The sequence below is a fragment of the Aptenodytes forsteri genome, unplaced genomic scaffold (genome assembly GCF_000699145.1).
Source record: "Aptenodytes forsteri isolate BGI_AS27 unplaced genomic scaffold, ASM69914v1 Scaffold278, whole genome shotgun sequence".
Taxonomy (NCBI): domain Eukaryota; kingdom Metazoa; phylum Chordata; class Aves; order Sphenisciformes; family Spheniscidae; genus Aptenodytes; species Aptenodytes forsteri.
Genome location: NW_008795907.1, coordinates 612,553 through 632,627, shown reverse-complemented (window position 1 = coordinate 632,627; position 20,075 = coordinate 612,553). Strand labels below are relative to the sequence as shown.

General features: G+C 39.0%; 1 protein-coding gene across 1 annotated transcript; it reads right to left on the bottom strand.

Annotated features, from left to right (window-relative positions):
• Positions 1-304: 304 nt before the first annotated feature.
• Positions 305-20,075, bottom strand: CP (ceruloplasmin). Its single transcript, XM_009284331.2, has 19 exons — positions 19,894-20,075; positions 16,764-17,008; positions 15,319-15,531; positions 14,623-14,799; positions 13,772-14,026; positions 12,360-12,525; positions 11,234-11,373; positions 10,501-10,641; positions 10,164-10,375; positions 9,447-9,597; positions 7,169-7,381; positions 6,584-6,791; positions 5,216-5,355; positions 4,601-4,729; positions 3,923-4,029; positions 2,927-3,143; positions 2,163-2,302; positions 1,518-1,680; positions 305-375 (listed from the first exon to the last, which is right to left on the bottom strand). The coding sequence occupies exons 1-19, from the start codon at positions 20,046-20,048 to the stop codon at positions 305-307; spliced, it is 3,243 nt and encodes a 1,080-aa protein (XP_009282606.1). The 5' UTR covers positions 20,049-20,075.

The window sequence follows — 20,075 nt, the reverse complement described above, 5'->3', positions numbered from 1 at the left end:
AAAAAAAAAAAAAAAAAAATTTTATTTGGCTCTTCCATGTTCCTCAGCAGTTAAATATCATGCATTAGACATCACCTAGAATATGTTTAGCTTGCAAGATATTATTTTTATTTAGAGAAAAAAATATTTAGAAGCTGTTACATCCATTCAGCTGTCTTAGTGTATGGCCCTTTTGTTAGCCGTGGGCCACCAAATGAAATCTTCCAAAGCACAAGTGGAGATGAATTGTCCAGGAGATAGTATTTCTCAAGAAATGCTTCACTGAAGGTAGACCTTGGAGAATCACTGTGGTAAAATGTTTTCATCATTCCAGTGTGCCTGTCGTACCTTTACTCTTGAACTGATTGAATAATCTTGGGAACAAAGACCATTTGTCTGTAAGGGGGAAAATAGCTTTTGTTTCATGCATTTCATCAAAAGAATAGTCTATGCATATGGACAACAGAATCCAAAATGGGAGCAATGGATTGTGAGTTAGATTTAAAAACGGCTTTAAAATGCACAGAAGGGTACATTTTAATGCACTTTAGATGGCTGATTATGAAAAATCCAACATACTGCTTCTACAAGTTAAAGTCTTTGTCTACATCTCTTTCTGTGCACTCAAGTTTTTATTATCTGTGCAAGTTTGGCACAGTGTATTCTGTAAATCAGAATGGTTTATAAATAGAACTAGATTGTGTTTAACAGTCCAGTCTGCTTTTAGTAGTGCACTCAAGTTTTTATTATCTGTGCAAGTTTGGCACAGTGTATTCTGTAAATCAGAATGGTTTATAAATAGAACTAGATTGTGTTTAACAGTCCAGTCTGTGTTTTTAGTATAGATACAAATGTACATTATATAGTTGTATATCTATATATACACGTACATACACACATTTTGAAATGTTCCTAATGTTCTCTTTTTGTCAATTAACTATAATGCATACCTATTATGCTCTGTCTTTTGAGAACAGGAAAGTGATGCTTTTAAAATTGTATTAACTTTGTAGAAACAAGAACTTTCAAAATTCTTCAAGTTTTTTCACAGGTAATATTGCTAAAGCAAAGTAATAGTGTCTGTAAAGCTAAAACATGTCCTTTAGAAAGAAAACACTATGTTAATTTTTCAGTACTCTGTTAGGGATGATGACTTCAGCTTTATTTACCAACTGTTCTTTTTGCTTTAAATGAAGATTGAGAGGGAGTCTGACACTACTTGCACTTCTTGGGTACAGAAATACTCTGTCTCATGAAGAATTCTTTTTAAATAAATATCTGTCATTTTAATTTCATTGATGGGAAGCCAAAGCAATAGTCAGCTAACATCCAGTCCTTTAGCTACTTCTGTTTTCTGAGCAGCAGCGCTGAGGCAAGTATGATCAGGTGGCTTGCAACATTCTGGCCTCCAGACAACAATATCAAGCCATGAAATATTGCTGCATGCCTGAACTGGTTCTAAGTACACTGGCCTGTCTGTGAGCCGCATTCTGCATCTTCAAACATAATGAACATTATTGAGATAGATACGCTCCTACCTTCCTTTGGGAGCACCGTGTAGGTTGCCTCCATGCCTCCATGGATGTGGTCAGTAACGTGACAGTGTAATAGCCAGGTTCCAGGGTTCTGCGGGGTCATTTCCACAGTTTGAAATGTCCCAGGGAACAGATCAAAGACATCTGCCTGGTAAACCCCTGTTTGCTTCAGGACAAAAAGAAACAAGGGTCAAACAGTGTGGTATTACCAGATGGCAGTAATTTAAGCTACCTTTTATGCATATTCACACCAAACTTTTTAATCACAGTTGAGTGAAAAGGCATCTACTGTATGTCATTTCTACAGAAGCATCGTTGTACATCCACTTCATGCTTAAAAGATTGATAAACTAGCAGCTAAGTGGAAATGAAGGAAAACTACAGCTGTTGTCTTACCACAGCCATGAAAATTCACAGCTACCTCGTCAAAGCAAGTTGTGAAGTTACCGGTCAGCTGATGCTACTGGCAGATACTCTCTGTCTCTTGTATGTTGATCAAATACAGGTTTGGCACATAAAAATTACAAGTCAAATTACAAGTCCTGCTTAATTGTAACATCCGACTTTTCACCAGAGATTGCAGTCCTTGGTATTTGATCTACCTCTCATTCTTAACACAGCAAGAAATGAGTGGAAAGGACCTGTTACCTTATACTCAAAGCTGTGGCCATGGAAGTGTGCTGTGTGAATGTCTATTTCATTGCCCATTCCCATCAAATACCAGCTTACTTTATCTCCAACATGCATAGTCAGACCATGTAAATTTCCAAACACCTTTCCATTAATGGCTAGAAGGAGGGAAAGAACAAGACAGAGAAAACAAATAAGGTTTTGTGTATTGTTATTCTCTAAACTTTAATAGAATACAAGATTTGAAAGCCAATGCCAGGCAAAAGTAATGGCTTTGAATAGTATATAAAACCAAAACAGTTGGACAGCATATTATGAATGGGTCTGATTATATTCCATATTTAACTAGAAAGCAAGACGTAGTTAAAAGTTCTTTACTGTATACCATTGCTAATGCTGCAGTTCTTAAAAGATCTGCATTTCCTGCAGCTCTTTGTAAAGGGTAAGCTTTACCAGGACATGCTTTCAGGATGCACGTTGCCTTTCCAACTTATCCAGAAAAGTTGTTTGCTGACATCAAATAAAAATTTCAAATTTCATTTTTACTCTTTCCTCAAAATTTCAACATGGGACCATTTTTTCATAGGTTTAAAAAAAAAAAAAAGTCATTCAGTAGCATTAACAGTGTTTTCAAATAGTTTGAGTGAAATTTTTCAGGCCTTCCACTCTGGAACTGGAAATTCAGAGGGGATAAGAAAGTCAAATTTATATGCAGTACTTTCAAATACATAATTTTATATAGTTTCCAGAGTTACATTAACTAACTAAATTGGGACACATACCATGCATTTTATTACTTTCAAGGAATTCCTCATCCTCTTTGTCAACAAGGTGTGGGTTGGTAGAATAGGTTTTAATGTTTTCATCCAAGTACCATGACTCATTTTCATCAAAAACCATAAAAAGAAGAGCAAATTGAACTTTCTTTTTAGTATTAAATGATGGCAAGTAATGTCTATGACACACAACAAGTGTGCCTATTAATCCACTGTAAGTGTCCTGAAATTACAAATGAAAAATCATATAATTACAACACATGACTAAGCAGAAGCACTTTTAATGCCAGACATGAATCCTCTTACTATTTTTACAGCTGTCAGTATCTGGGAATAAAAGTAGCCAGTATCAGACAAACTAGGTTATTTCTTCACTGTTACATGCTACCCTTGGATCGAGTTCAATGGACTATGAAGAGTAACTGCCTCTTTTTCATCTCTTGCTAGGAATAAACATTTGTTCCATTTTAATTTCTTGCTCATCTTTTTTTTTCCAAATTCTTTTTAGGTTTTAGGATTTTGATCTTGGTTTCCATTCAGAATATACTTCTTGACACTTTTTTATTTGTGTTTGCTGAGATGTGAAGGAAAGAATACATTAATTTCCATTAAAAATTATTAGTCATGTTAAGTTAATGGGTGCTTGTACAAAAATGGCAGATTTATGTTCCACAGTTGCATGTTAGTTTTCCCACACGACTGATTAGATATTGAGCAAGCTATAAAGTGTTAGCTTTAAGAATGAAATCTGAGTGAGGTGATCTGTAGCAGCAGCAGAAGAACCAGGGAGCAAGAACATGAAGGGCTGTGACTCTCAAATTCTGCCCTTTCTTGCATAATTCAAGAGACATTTAAATTCAAAGGTATGGTAATGGGGGGAATGACTTGACAGAGAACAGAGAATGCAGAAAGAGTTTCAAACTCATCTCCCTTTTGCTGTAAGTGTATCTATCTGTGTTGAAGTCATGAACAAAACCCTTTAGATTGATACTAATAATATACCTTAATGATGTCCACCGTTGAATGGTATGCCCATGCAATACAATGTGGATCTCCTCTCTCAGAACCAGATCTCTCTGGGATTTTCCAGACATATGTTTTTGTTTCACCTGAGTTAAATAAATATCGATGAATTTTAGAAGTTTCCTGTGTGCTGACCTATAAGAGGTCATGCTGAAACAGATGTTATCTCCATTTACAGCTTGTATTTGTCTTGAATTTCCTCTTCCCAATTACTGCACTGGCTAGCTTATTGTTATTTCCCTTCTGCAGATCCCTGGCTCTTCTTGCCAACGTTTTTTTTTATGTGGCTGCACTGTCCAGTTTACCATACTTAATAAAAACAAGTGTATCTTTTGTAAAGATCACAGAGGAGCTTCTGAAATAATAGCTAGCATAAGCTATGCTCTCCCTACGTAGCCAAATCTGTCACGAAAGGTGCAGCCACGCTGTGCCAAAAAATTACTGATCTCTCAAGGGCTAGGATACATAGCAATAGTTAGCAGGGCCTTTTTAATTGTAGAAATATTTGTCATAATAGGCATCAAAAATTTAGGAACCTGAGGTAAAAACAAACAAACAAACCCAAAGTATTTTCTGCTATCCTAAAATGAAAGCTTGCTAAACCTTAATAGATGGCTTGATGTTACCTGCTAGAAATGAACAAGGATGCTTTGATACCTGGGTTAGTTACAGCAACAACAGAACTGTCTGTTTTCACTCCGTGGGCATGTATAGAATAAGGTCTTGATGCCAAGTTCTTAAAAACGATTATGATTTTATCTCCAATATTTGACATAAGCAGTGGCCCTGTTGGATTGAAAAGAAAGATTAACTTGGTTTTACAAAAGAGCAGAGCAGAGAGAGAGTATTCAAATAATACACAACAACATTGGCTTATAATTCAACTGAAAACTATATATACATGGATAAGGTCATTCACTGTAATAATGCCAACTTGAGTAGCTGAAGTTAGGCATCTAAGTAGAGGCCTAAGTTTCAAAGGCTCCGAGCACTTACTGTGTATTTGAAGTCAGTTTGGATGTCGCTGCCCAGTTTTATGCTGACTTTGAAAATACTGACCTGTGATCAGGCAGCAAACCAGAAGGGTTTTTTTCTTGTAAAGCAAGCAATGTCATCTTGCAAGGAAAGCACCGTAATAAAAGTAGCAATTCCACGTAGGTTTAGGTACTTTGTGTGGGTAGAACTATACTCAGTATTATTCAAATAGTATCTTCTTGTTTTGTTTCACTGCATTTTTCCCAGTTTCAAAACAGAACTTCATGATGACTATACCTTGAATTTCCAGGTGTTGCTGCTCCTCTGCTCTGTTTTTGGGAGTACTGAATGTCTGATCAGTGTACTCGCGATATACTACCTTTCTGTATTTTGAGCCAATGAATTTGTCATCTTTATTTAAAAATGGATTGCCAGGGCTGCAAAAAAAAAAAGAAAATAGAGATAAGAATATGTCGTCCATGTCTTCATGTATTTTAAAACATCTTTTGCAGGTATATCAATTAACCATCAAACAAAAATCCAGCTCAGTGAAACAGTAATCTCATAGACCACTGGTATCTTCAACGTGAAAACATTCTTGTTAAGCTGGGAGGTTTCTCTTAACCTGGAAGGTTGAAAAATCACTATAAATAGACCAAGTCTATATAGTATTTGAGAGAATGCTGAGTGCTCGGCCTGGCAGATACTTCAAATCACAAAAAGTCATCCAGCAACCTGCATACCAAAAAATAGAGCCCTCAGTGACTTCTGTAGATCTGAAATGAAGCCTAAAACTTGTAAAGCTTGAGTGCCTTGCTGAAATGAAATGTGAGGGACTGATTCTCTGCTGAGATCATGGGAGCTGGAGACAGTGGGGAAAATAAGTCTGATAATAGCATAGTCCGTATTACTTGTGCTTAGAACTATGGCAAAGTCCACTGTGGTATGCAGGGCAAGGAAGTGTGCTATCAAGCTAAAGAAAAAGAATAAAATACAATTAAGTCAATAAAACGTATAGGCGGTTACAATCTACTACTTTAACCTCAAATGAAGTTATACAGGTGGAACACATAGAAATTCATCAGTTCATTATTTAGCTAATTGGCATGAATTATTTGATCCAATCTGTTCCTTCTCATTGAGAATCAAATACTGGGAATAAAACACCAAGGCGACAAGCTTCGTAGTAAATGGATTAGGTCATGGACTTATCTTATGTAAGCTAATGAAATTGAGAGGTGTAAGAAAGAACCTTACTCAGAGTACAGATAAACATGAAACAAAGACATGTTACATATTGCAAGTAATCAAATATCAGGACAAAGTAGTCATTGTATCTACAACTTAATGAACATTTTAAGCATTCCACATCAAGGACTGTACCAACATCAGTAAATAATAAATGCACATGCACTATCCAAGACTCATGAAAATCTGCAGCTGCCCCACAGAAGATTTATGCTGCACTGTTTCACAAACATCATGCTGTCTGGCTAACAGTTACATGGTAACATTACTGGAGAAGGACCATAAATTCAAGTGAGCCCTAAAAATACATATGCAAAGAAAGTGTGTCTAGAAATGCCTGGGGGAGGAAAAGGTTCAGAGAAGTGAGTTGCTCCTTTGCTTTTTTGCATTTTTTCCCTTGTGTATATGCCAAAGTACCTTTCCTCATGGTATTGATGCCGCTCAAATTCCCATGTCCTGTTAGGAGAATAGTCCCATTCAACTTCCACTGCAGCAATATAGTAAGTCTTTTCATGCAAATACATAGATAGATCCACATTCCACCAATGGCATTGTTTCACTTTGTAATTCTGTTTCATGCCCCCTGTGTAGTGGTCTGTTGTCACGCACGACACTTCAAAAACTCCTAGAGGTCATACAAGAAACAAAGACTTGAGGACAAAAATCTGTTACTAGTAGATCTTGCAATTGTATTACCTATGTGGATTTAGTGCGTAGAGACTGAGACACAGGCTATTGCTCATGTAAGATCCAAAATCTTTGTGTAGTGTGGCTACTTGTAGTAATAAAATTCAGCATACATAGAAGCTAGAAAAATCAAGGCTTTAGCATTAAGAGCTTATGTCCTATGAACACGTTTGTTGCCCTTCAAACACAGCTGTACACAGTTTTAGCACCCAAAGGATCAAAATACCAGCTATTTAAAGCTTGTCTCTAAACATAAAATGTTCATAGGTAAACAGTTTCTAAACTAGTAACAGGATTTCTAAACAAGACATTTACCTTCAGAATCAGGCTTCATAATAGCTGTAAGAAATGTATGTGGAAACAGATTTGCTGTATCCCTTCTTGTTCCTCTAGTTACGAATGTGTTTTCTGAAAAGTATATCCCGTGGACATCGACTTCTGACCCCAAGCCCATCAAATGCCAGGAAACCACACTTCCTTTACACATCTCAAGACCAGGTTGATTTCCGTACATATAACCATTAATGGCTGGGGAAGATATGAGGAAGCAAAACCCACCTTGATTAACACATTACTTAATTCTGCAATACAGATTTAATAATACACACTTCAGATGTAATGTGATGCCTTAGACTGACAGAAATATCAATAATAAAATACTTTATCACATCAGCAAAACTAGAGAATCAATTCAGGCAAAACAACTTTTAAAACCCAGTGTTTAAAAACAATTTCTAACTGGTCTCCTTTTCAATGTCTAAAGCACAGGTAGCTGGCTTGACCATCTGGAACTTCCACTGCTTTATACCTCTCAAGCATGCAGGATGCATAAAGTATCCTGCTTTATACCCTGCAAGACCCTCCAACCACACAGTGGAGACAATCATCTGAAGTGTTTTTTCAGTTTGAGCTACTAATCCTTTCTAGTTACTCCTGTGCAAAACTTTCAAAGCCTGGGCCTCACAGGTACCACTGAATGCTCAGTATCAAGGCTCTGTAAATAGCAGGAATGCCCCGAGGGCAAAATTTAAGAAAGAGCACAAGCAAATACATTTAAAGATTAGGACTTATTTGCAGGACTAGGTACTGAAGGTAGAAATGTTCTTTCACATAAAACTTGAAAGATGTTTCTACAGTACCAAGAGACCATCGGTGTGAAACTCGGCTCTGTGCTAATAAAGAACCAAAGAAAAATTTTCATTCTAAGGGGGCCACAGTGCTGGTAAACGAATCCAGACTCGGCCACGGACACAAAATGAGCCAACAATGTGCCCTTGTCGCAAAGAAGGCTAATGGTATCTTGGGCTGCATTAGGAGGAGTGTCGCCAGCAGGTCAGGTTATGAAAGTCAGATTGCAGCTGCTATTGTAGAAATACTTCAGACAAACTGAGCTGGAAAGCAGCTTGGCAGAAAAGGACCTGGGGGTCCTGGTAAACATCGAGTTGAACATGAGCCAGCAATGTGCCCTTGCTGATAAGAAGGTGAATCGTATCCTGGGCTGCATTAGACACTTCACTGAAACCAGTATCTCATTTCTTAACCATTCTACACTTCTCCACTGCCACCTCACATACATACCACACTCATCCCCGCCGAGAAATAAAAGAGTAAGGACTGTGCCCTTGCTGCAAAGAAGGTGATGGTATCCTGGGCTGCATTAGGCGAAGTATGGCCAACAGGTCGAGGGAGGTGATCCTTCCCCTCTACTCAGCACTGGTGAGGCCACACCTGGGGGACTGTGTCCACTGCTGGGCTCCCCAGTACAAGAGAGACACGGACATACTGGAGAGAGTCCAACAAAGGGCCACGAGAATGGTGAAGGGACAAGAAAGCATCTCTCCTATGAGGAAAGGCTGAGAGAGCTGGGACTGTTCAGCCTGCGGATGAGAAGGCTCAGGGGGGTCTCGTCAGTGTATATAAACACCTGCAGGGAGGGTGCAAAGAGGAAGGAGCCAGACTCTTTCCAGTGGTGCCCAGTGACAGGACCAGAGGCGATGGGCACAAACTGACACACAGGAGGTTCCCTCTGAACATCAGGAAACACTTTGTCACTGTGAGGGTGACAGAGCACTGGCACAGGCTGCCCAGGGAGGTGGTGGAGTCTCCATCCTTGGAGGTATTCAGAAGCCACCTGGACATGGTCCTGGGCAACCAGCTCTGGGTGACCTTGCTTGAACAGAGGGGTCGGACCAGACGACCTCCAGAGGTCCCTTCCAACCTCAACTGTTGTGTGATTCTGTGAAAATCCTCCTTTCAGCTACATCATCTGTAGGGCAGGGGTTGGTTTTCTCTTACTGCCTGGTTGCATTTATAGGGGTGGCACATGGGCTACAGACCTAATTCCTCCTTCTGTCTGCTCAAAGTGGTACATAACAGTGCTAATGCACAACTGCCATGCAAGACACTGAACAGCTGGCATTATGTTTTGAACTACCACATTGAGCTGAAATTGAATTGCATTCAAACATGGTTTTGTTTCCAATGGAATGAAATGTCTCTGCCACCATACAGTTTCCCAGTCTCCAACATGAGATCACAAAAGTAAAAACCTTATTGTAGAAATGAATATTTGGCTAACTAATAATTTTCTTACAGTGCATTTTGTTAGACTCTTGGAAGTCCTCATCATCTTTGTCAATTTTATTAGGATTTAGTGTAAACATCAAAATATTGTCATCCAAGTACCAGCTCAGATTCTCATCAAATACTGTGGCAAGTAGAAAAAACTCCACATTCACATTTTTCTGTTGAGAAGAAATAGCACAAAGGAAAATAGAAATGAGTGAACAGAAAATGTCAGGAAAAAAATTCTATGCACATAATAATTTATGAGTATAATTCACAAAGTAGGATAGATGCATACATTGATATTTCATTCTAATAATCTCAAAGCTCTCTAATTGCTGTATCTGGTGACTAGATATCTGCTGCTAATGCTCTTTCTACCAGCAGGAACCACCTCTGGAAATGAATGTGTGTTTTGGTCTTTAAAGTCTCTACATTTTTCTAGTCATTCTCATCCTAGCTGAGACTTGAATGCCAGTGGTTGCTCACTGCGATGGTGGTTTCACAATACAGTGTCTGTCTATCTGGAGCCAGACTGATTTTGCTTTTTTAAAAAAACAACAAAAAAACCCACCACTTTCTTCATTTTATGTATTCCCCTCAGTACATGGGTGAGACTGTGGTGTGGAGAGGAGGTGGTGCTGAGTGGTCATTAATGTGGCAGGCCCTGAGGGCACAATTCGGGAAGAGAAAGCAGATTCAGCTACAATGATGCAAATGTTTCCATCTTTCTTCTTTGACTGACCTGTTTCCCAGAGGGAAGCAGAGCTCCTTTCCTGCACACCAAGAGAGGACCCACAAGGCCAGAACTGGTATCTCTGACTGCATCCACAGCTGAGTAATAAAGCCAGGTTAAACAGTCTGGATCTTGGTCTGTGGGGCCCACATCTTCTGGCACATTCCACTCATATGTAAACGTAGCACCAGGACTCACATGAGAGGCTGGTGATTCAGTACCTATTATAGAAATCAACATTAGGAATTATGCCTAATGAACATTGTTTATTTTGTCACCTTTAATACATCAACATGTACAACAGCTTGTTCTCTGGTGCTTGCCCGATCCCCATCTATAGGCGCACCTCTGGAGGCGGCACCGTACAATGCCCCCTCGTCACTCTTGCGGTAACTCACACCATGGGGCTGGATGCTAAACGGGCGGCTGGCATTGTTTCGGAAGGTCACCCTGATGCTCTCACCCACTTCAGCCTTGATAACAGGTCCTAGAAAAGACCACATGGTCTAATTACAAGATGTTTCTATCAACTGATGTACAGATCACCACAAGCTTATAGCAATCAATGGCTGGCTGCTTTTCCCATTGCATGGGGAACTGCCCCTGGGCCTACGTGGCCACAGACCAGGTCCCTGGCACATGACAGCCCAGCAGCAACTGGACTGCTCTATTCCCAATGCCTCATGGAGGTCCAGTGACATGCAGGACAGTTCCCCCTTTTGGAAAGGGACCTACAGACATTAGCACCAATCTCAAACTCAGTCCAGAGCCACTCCAGAAGCAGCCAGGTTATAAATAGGGCTAGATCTGCCTAGCCTGGCCTTGTAATTCAGAGCCTGACCTTTGGAGACCATGGCATATTCCCACAGGCAAGTTGGGGACCACCACAGCATTGCCTTCAAGAGCTTTCTTACACCCTGGGGTGTCTCTTGGAGGAAGCCACAGCCACCAGCATCTGCAGGAGGCAGGGAGAGCCGAGGGCCCCTCGCTTGGAGGTGGAGGGGCACTGTTGGCTAGCCAGTGGAAATAATAGTTTACTCTCATAAATCTTTGACATGAAATAATTTTAGATATCTTACCTAAGAGTCCAAGATGTGCTTCCTCTGTGAGCCTTTTTTTATGTTCAGTGAAAGAACCGTCTGTGTATTCTTTGTAAATGGCTTTTTTATAAGAGCCACCAATTCTTGTCTCATTTTGTTCAAAAAATATGTGAGATTCACTGTGTAAAAGAAATTTCAATAGATGCAAACAGTTCAAGTCATAATGCTCAGCTTTACAAAGGCAGTCAAGACCTCAACCCTATTTTCTGAGGTATTTGCTGAGTTTGTCTTTTGGATCTCCTTCCAGTGATCTGGCCACACACTTATATACAGTCTCATATAAGGATGTGCAGGAATCCATTATCCTTCACTAACTTCTCTTTAAGAAAAAGACATTGTGCTGTGTTGCCCTTATAAAGCCAATATACTTAAAGACTCATCAACAATGATTTCTAGTCAACATTTCGTAACCTGAAGTTTACCCTTATTTTTATTAAAAATTACAAATAGTTCAATGACAGTAGATACATATCTTGATGTTTGTAACATCTAAACAGAAAGTGAGAAGATTTAGTCTGCACTTTTTAGTCTACACTTTTACTCTTCAAAAAAGGACCTTTCAATGTTTTATAAGCAGTATTCAAACAATGAACTGTGCCTCGTCCCTTGTGGAGCAGGTAAGTATTCTTTAACTCACAGATGAAAAATCTGAGGAATCAGTGTATTCAGTCAATTGGTCCAGGTCTTAAGTATGTAAACACAGAGCAAAGGGCAAAGCTACCTCGTGCAAGTAATTTGCTAGCTCTGATGCCATTAGCATGATTTTCATCAGCTAAGGAGATAATCATGAATTCCTAGCTTTGTTCTCTAACTCAGAATAATCAACCATCTTGAATCATCAGATGTCACTGCCAACATATGACATTACAATTCATCTTCATCCCAGTGAAATTACTAATGTTACAGCAAAATTCATAGTAAGATTGCAAGGAAAACAATAGACCTAATTTCGTCTGGTATTTATCTTGGCATTAATATTTAAGCAGAGGTGAGGACATTGAGAAATTCTGCCTAAAAGTCGGTTCTACCATATGGCTTACCTTACTTAGCATGTTTCTATCAATTCTTCCTGGAAAGTAAAACTTCTTTAATTAGAAGCATTTACCTGTCAGTGATTAATTCTTGTCCTGTAAAATGGTTCATTGCAGAGGGGCCATAATTCCAGATGATCTCTTCAGCAGCAATGAAGTACTGTCTTATCTTTGTACTCTCATTGTGATCTGTTGTGGATTTCCTACAATCTTTTACTTTAAAAAGGGCCTGCATACCACCTGGAAAAAAACGAGGAGGTAGAGAAGGGGAGAAGGAACCGCGCTGTTTTCTCTTACCCTGCTTCCAATAGCTCTTCTCTTCCCTGGAGAATTCCCATACCATTGATGGATGTGCGAATCACAAATGAAAAGGAAGATGAATGATATAAAAGAACGCACACCAGCTGAGCTAGGATGTAGGAACACAACCATGGTATTTACAGTAGGCAGACAGGTGTGGTAAAGTACATTCTGCTTGGAAAGCTGCAGCTGACATGGTAGTTACAGAGAAGATTAGGGTGGAGTGGAAACAGTACTGTCAGTTAGCACTTCAGTCAAGGCCAGGTGCTACCAGACTGACCATCTTCCCTCTAAATCTAATCAACAGCTTACTTGTGAAACCCCTGGGTCTCTGCACCCTAGGAGAGAGGTCTGTTAGCAAATCTGCTTGCTGGAGATACAAATAATGTAATAAAGAAAGTCCTTTTACAGCTGCGGATTAGGCCAATTTGTAGGATTTAAGTTTTGCCCAGGATGCTTCAACCACATCAGGATGATGCTTGATGTGACAGCTATTTCAAAACTTAGAACCTCTGTGTAGTTGAATCTGTAGGTTAAACATACTCCTTTTTATATCAGATTTTTCAAATCTTGGAGAACGATTTTGAGTTCTGTGTTCCTTCCCACTTTTGTGATGCATTACTTCTCTAACTCACTTATAGGGATATAGATCATGGAAAAGTATGGAATTAGCTTCTAAGTATTTCATATGGTTAACAAACACTGGAAATACAGGAAGATACAGGGAAGAGAAATGCAGATCATCTCTGCTTATTAGCCAATGCACTTTCCAGAATATGTCTTTGTCAGCAGGCAAGTTAGCCTGCCTGTCCTGTGCCCTTGCCCAAACAGGGAATGAGCCCCAACTTTTTTGTTGGCAAACAGAAAATTGTGACTAATTATCTTCAGTAAGAGGCAAACATCATGCTATTGTTTGTCTAAAGTTGAGGCTTGCAAAAGTGCAGCTGTGCCAATTGCTGCCAACTGATAACAATTTCCATTACAGACAAGAATTTCCTTGATTTCCATGGCTACATGCTCAAGCCCATCTAATACGCTTCTAGGCATTTCAATTACCATGAAAGTCTTGTTACCTAGAGGAGAGTATCATCTGGCATATAACCAGGTCAGGAGCACTGCTAAAGTGACTCAGTAAACTGCTAGCTCAAGCTAAAAAAAATTCTGGTCACCGGAACTTATTCTGTACCTTCGATATGGTCATTCACTTGGCAGCTGAGCAGCCATTCCCCAGGACTCCTCGGTATCATGACAGCGTCAATAAATGTGGCTGGGAAGAGGTTGATGGTGTCAACTCGATGATGCCTTTCTATTAAGGTCTGTCCATGAAAGTAGGCTGAATGGATATCAGCTTCATTACCCATGCCAAAAAGATGCCATTTTACCTTATCTTCCGCACACATTGTGAGATTTGGGAGGTATCCATACATGTACCCGTTGATTGCTAAAAGAAATGTTATTTATTACAGTTACCTTCACAGACCTTAGGCTCTTTTCTTCAAAAGTAGGTGACATACAACCATCGCTCTATCCTTCAAAACATAAAGAGGCTCAAAACAAAACTCCGCACCTTTGAAAGTGCGCCGATATCAGACACACATTTCATCTGCACAACTAGCTGCATGAGCAGCAGTTCCTGCTATGATTCTGGAATCCATGTCAGAGCCAAAGGTATCTTCTTTGTTGACACTAACAGTAATAACTGTTTTTCTAAATGGCGATATTATAGTGCAGAGTTCAGGACTAAGAAACAGAACAAAGTTAACACAACTCTGTTTAGAGTGCCTGGGAAATTATATTGGCAAAGAGGTTCTTGGCCCCTAAGAATTTTTATATCACAACCGCAAACATTTGATTGTACAATACTTGCCATCACTTCTTAATTTTTTTTTATTTAAAAGGACCTTTCTTAATCCTCCAAGAAAAAGCCCTGCTTAATAAAAAATAAATTATCTACAGTTCATCTTTAAAAGAGACAACACGTAGAAATATTACATCACCATATCAATGACAAGCAACATTAATATAATGTTCTCTCACAGTGCATTTTATTGCTTTCCTGGAAGTCCTCGTCGTCTTTGTCAACTTTGGAAGGCTCAGAACAGTATGTTCTGATATTATCCTCTAGATACCAGCTGAGATTTTCATCCATCACAGAAAACATAAGGATAAATTCAGTGTCAAAGTGTTTATCATCACTGCTCTTATTCATTGTATCTGAAAAAGAAAGCGGTATATTCAAAGACTTTGGCAACTGACATTATCTTTTCATCAGTTTTAAGTGTAGTATCAGTAGGGCTGGTCAGTGTTTACTTCGTATTTTCCACTTTTCTTAAGTGTGAGTGTACACATAAACTTACAGACACACTCAGAAAACAAAAATCGGTTTTGATAGATACTATAAAATAACTTTACTAAGGATAAATATTGCATGTGGTAAGATTACAGTAAATCTGTTTCTCATATCAGTATTTACACATCCTTTTGCATTACTAGCATGAACACATCTCACTCATATGGATTTGTGGACAAAGTATTCTGCAAATTATACTTGCTGTCACACACAAAATCAAACTATTTCCTATACTATTGAAAGGCAGTTAATTGAGAAGACAAAAAGCTGCTATTTCAAAATTTACTCCTCCTCTTCCAGTAAATTATTTCACTGATATTTATCAAAAACCATTATCAATCACCTTGCATATGTATTTATTTACTTATTTATTTATGGTTTACCTTTCCTGCAAATTATTAAAGGCCCAACAAGCCCTGAGGCAACATCTCTTGGAGCATCTATGTGGGAGTGGTAAACCCTGGTTATGCAGTCTGCATCTCCCTTAGCTGGACCTTGATCTTCTGTCACATCCCATGTGTAAGTGTACTGGCCTCCAGGCTCCACAGCATCATCTCTCTTTTGCAAATCTTTGGTGTTGTCAGGATAAAAAGCACCTGAAGAATGCCACACAGCCACCATTAATACAACACATTCAAATTTGGTGTCAGGATAGCACCTGCCATGCTTTAAAGTTGACTACATGTTGCAGTAACATGGACTGAGCATCTGAATACAGGCTAAAAAAAAAATCTTTAAAATCAGGTGAGTAGATCCTTTCCTTCTCTTTAGGAGTCTCTTTATTTGCCTTTGAATTCCATGGGAGTTCTTCGATTAATGGCCCATTAAATTTAGTCCTTAATTTATTAGGAGGGCACTATGTACTTCTGCTAACAAGATAACAATTCAAATATTTGTAAAACATTTGTTAAATATTAATCTTGGAAACTGTTCTAAAATATTGCATATGTCCTCAAGGAATATAGGTGTCACTGGAATGAGAGCAACAGAAAAAAAAATTTTAAACATTGTTCCAAAAAGTGCATGTACTGCTACATAACACTGTTCTGCTCCCACAGAACGTGTCTATATCAAGCTACATACTAGCTGTAATGAAAAACTTCACAAAATATTAGAAGTTAAGCTGATACTTCATAAATTCTTCTAATGAAAAATTTTTAAAGACTGCTTTTGAGACAACATCATATTCTCAACAATTCACACAGTTTTTAAAGCCCGCTAATAAAACTTTCAACAGCCATATTCTGGTGCCGTCTGGTGCAGAAAATGCCCCATCGCCTAAGTGTGGCTAGGCCAGCTATTGCAAGGGCAAATCATCGCTAATCCCAATAGCACCCCTACAATACATCTTAAGTGTGTCAGACGTTTATCTCATTAATTTATTCCTAAGCAGTAGCTGTTTCTCTATTTTAAGAAATTCTTGTGTGTCTTATATACAACATATACAAATTTAGTGTTAAGAATTTGGAACTGTAAGTTACCACTGCTAACAATATCTTCTTCACAACAGTATCAATTTTTCCTTTAGATATCCTCAATACCTGCATCTCTTATATACCTTTATACCCTTATTTCAGGTGAAATATAAATACTCTTATTTCAGGCGAAATGTTGATCTAAAATCACCTTCTTTATGAATTCCACTTTCGGTTTTGTATTTTTCTCTTGAAAAAATTATCAGACTTCTTAGCTCTTATTTTACATTGGTTGTGTTCTGTTTTAAATCTTTATTTACTTGACCAGTCTTCTTTTTGATGAGACAATATCACCTACACTCAGAGGAATGATTAACTTTTGATAAATTCTGGCACAACGGGCTCAAGCTTACCTTCATTTTCCTTTGTGTATCTTACACCATGTGGATGCAGCGTGTAACTTCTGGAAGCAAAGTTTTTCAAGTGAATAATAATGGAATCTCCAACTTCTCCTTTAATGATAGGGCCTAAAAAACCCAGCCAGGAAGGTTTGTCAACTATCACATCATATAAATGATTGGTGTACTGAGTGTAGACAGCCTTCTTATAAGTGCTTCCTATCCTATGTGGTCCTCTTTTGAGGAAGACTCCAGCCTGCCTGTAAAGAAAATACACCAACACATCTGTAGTGTCAGATACTCATTTTATATTTGAATGGTGTTAATTAGTAGGGTCTCAAATAAAGACCAGGCCTCCGTAGTGCTGTGCACAACTATATCTGTGTTTAAGAGCCAATATGTCTCTTATCATAAAGAGTTAGGCACCCATATAGAGATTAAATATTATGCACCAACCTCAATTTTTTTCTACCTATTTTGTAGACTGAAGATAAGGGTATTTGATACAATTTCAGGCAAATTTGAGACCATGTAGACAAAGCAAATAATAGTTCTTATTGCTCAAAACTTTTGTACTTGCATGCTTAAATTGCTGTATAATTTTTCATGGCCTGTTAAAAATAATAATTTCCATCATCATGCTATTATGTTGACTGCATAGTCCTTGCTCCATTGCAATGAGGAGCAGACCTTTCAGCTGTAAAACACGTTTAAGATGTCTGGACATGAGCAAAACTATAAGGTGCTGCTAACGTCCAGTGTGTGCATGGTGGGGGGGAAGGGCATGCAGAGTGTTGAAATGAGTGAGACCAAGCCCTCAGCTTGCTCACCAGTCATAGATGAAGAAGGATCACAGCCTCAGAGCCTGATATGGATTTACCCTAATAAAGTCTCATTTTTACAGGTTCAGCCCAAGAATATACAAACAGGTTACATGAGAGCAGGGAATTAGCAATGACCTCCTCAATCACTATGTGCCTTAACTACTGGACCATTGCTCCTCTCAATTAATGAAACACTTATATTAAAAACGGGAGCTTGGTTAGTGAGGAAAGAGCCTAACCCATGAGCTAAAATGAGACCGATGGAGATGGTATTTCCTATACGTGGTGTCAATACCTCTGAACCATGTAGCTATCGTGGATATGCTGCCCAAGCACCACCAGCCACAGGCGAGGGGTCACCATGTGTCTCTATCGACTGGGAACGGCTTTGGAGCCAACCTGTGCCTATGCTGAGGGTCAGGTACCTTTCATTAAATATTTTAGCCTCTGAAAAAAGTTCTTTTTGTGGAAAAAGTGCTTATGTTTGCTAACTACAATGGTGAGAGAAACTGCCAGCACTGGCTGTTCAAACCAGTAGTGCTACTCTTGGCTGATGCTGTTAGCCCAAACTCTAGAGTCTCTTTAACAACAAATCCTCCTGCACATTTTCCTGCCCATTTCAGGAGGACTAGCTGTGGAAGTAAATCTACTCCAGGAGGAGGCAATCCAGGGAGATAGGGCAACACTGCCTGAAGTTCAGCAGCCTCCTGATTTCTCATCTGACATGATGACAAACCAAGCCAACTTGGTTTCATATTGCCAGCAGGCCATATTGTGAAGCAAAAATGCAAAGTATTTCGCACAAGGCTGAGCATTGTTTGAGAATGTGGGGAAGGAATTGTTTGTACCTTGGCAATCACAGATCTGAAGTGTAATTAAAATGCCAATTCAGAGCTCCATGAAACTTGGAGAGCATAAACTTAGTTGCAGAGGCTCAGTTACTGGAAGGCTGAATGTATGAAACTTTTTAGCCACAAATTAAATCAAACAAATATGTTATGGCTCTTCTTGGACTGTTTAAACAGCTACCATTTAATTGTAGAGTATTCCTTCTAGCAGGTACACTGCACTCTTCCCTTCTCCTGCTCTTCCCTGCCTCTGTAAATAGCAATCTCCATACAAGCACAGCCTCATAGTTGAAGGGTTCAGGAGGAGAAGAAGAATCAGAGAAGCTGAAAATGAAAAGTATGGTAAAAGGGACTAGCTCCATTGCAGGCATACAACCACTGAAAAATTGGAATTAATTTAGCATGCTGCAGGTTGTCACAGAGCAGAGCAAAGCAGTGAAAGTGCAGTGAAAGGTGGTGGCTTGTTGTATTACAACACTGCTCTGCAATTTTCAGACAAGATGCCCTGCTTCCACCATTTATCAGAATTACTAGCCTGCTGAATCACTGGCAGTGTCTTACATGCCACTCAGTTTATGAGTAAAAAAAAAAAAGTTGACAGCTTCGTTTCATGCCTGATGAAATAGCAGATTATGGCTGAGATATTGTTGGCTCTCACTAGAGAAAACAAATCAGAGGAAATCTTCTAATCCCTCATCTACAGACTAAATGAGAACTGTATTTTTGAGATTTTTTCTAATTTCTGATTTCTCTCCATTTTTTTTTTTATTTTGGTATAGTTCTACTTCATTTTAAAGGCACTGGAAAAAAATAGAAGAAAGGAACATTTCTTCTCTCAAATATTTCTCTGATGCCTTTTATAACTGAGTTTTCTTTATTGATTATTCATATCTTCAGGGTGCTCCCCTCCTCCTCACCGTACTTATCCTCATCCTACTTATTGCTCTCACTCTGCACAGGACCCTCCTTGTCTTGTAACAAGCAACCCAGCTCCTCCACTGTGGATGGAAGGACTCAGCTGTGCTGCTGCACCAGTGAAAAAGACCACTGCCAACAATGAATATCTAAAAAGGAAACCTGTGCCCAATAGGAAAGTTTTAAATTTGTCAAACTTCTGCATTTAAAAAACGTAACAGCAAAAATCTTCTCTTCAGCACTGGCACTTTAACCATTCAAAAATTAAACATCATTAGACATTCAGGGTCTTTTTCTAGTCTCTACTTAGTAAACATTTCATTGCAACAAATTCACAAGAAACCTACATATTCCAATGCTTATAATTAGCAGAGCATTGGAACACAATTCTCAAGCCAGCCAGGAAAAAATCAAAATTCCCTTATGTCTGACAGAAAAATCCACTGACACCAACATGATTCATTTCACTGCCTTCACAAAGTTTTCAGTCTGGCCCTAGTGTCTAAAGGAGGCAATGCTGTAAAATCAAACTCAACCAGTGTAAACTGTTTTACTTACTCTTCTTCTGCAAAAAGCTGTCCAGATACCACATTGGTATTCCCAGGTGCATAGTTCCACACTGTTTCTATAATGCCGATGTAGTACTCCCTGTTCACCGCCCCAACTTGGCAACAGCAAGAAACCAGCAAGCAACTTAGGAAGAATAGCTTCATTTTGCAGTCATGAACCTTGTGGAAAGT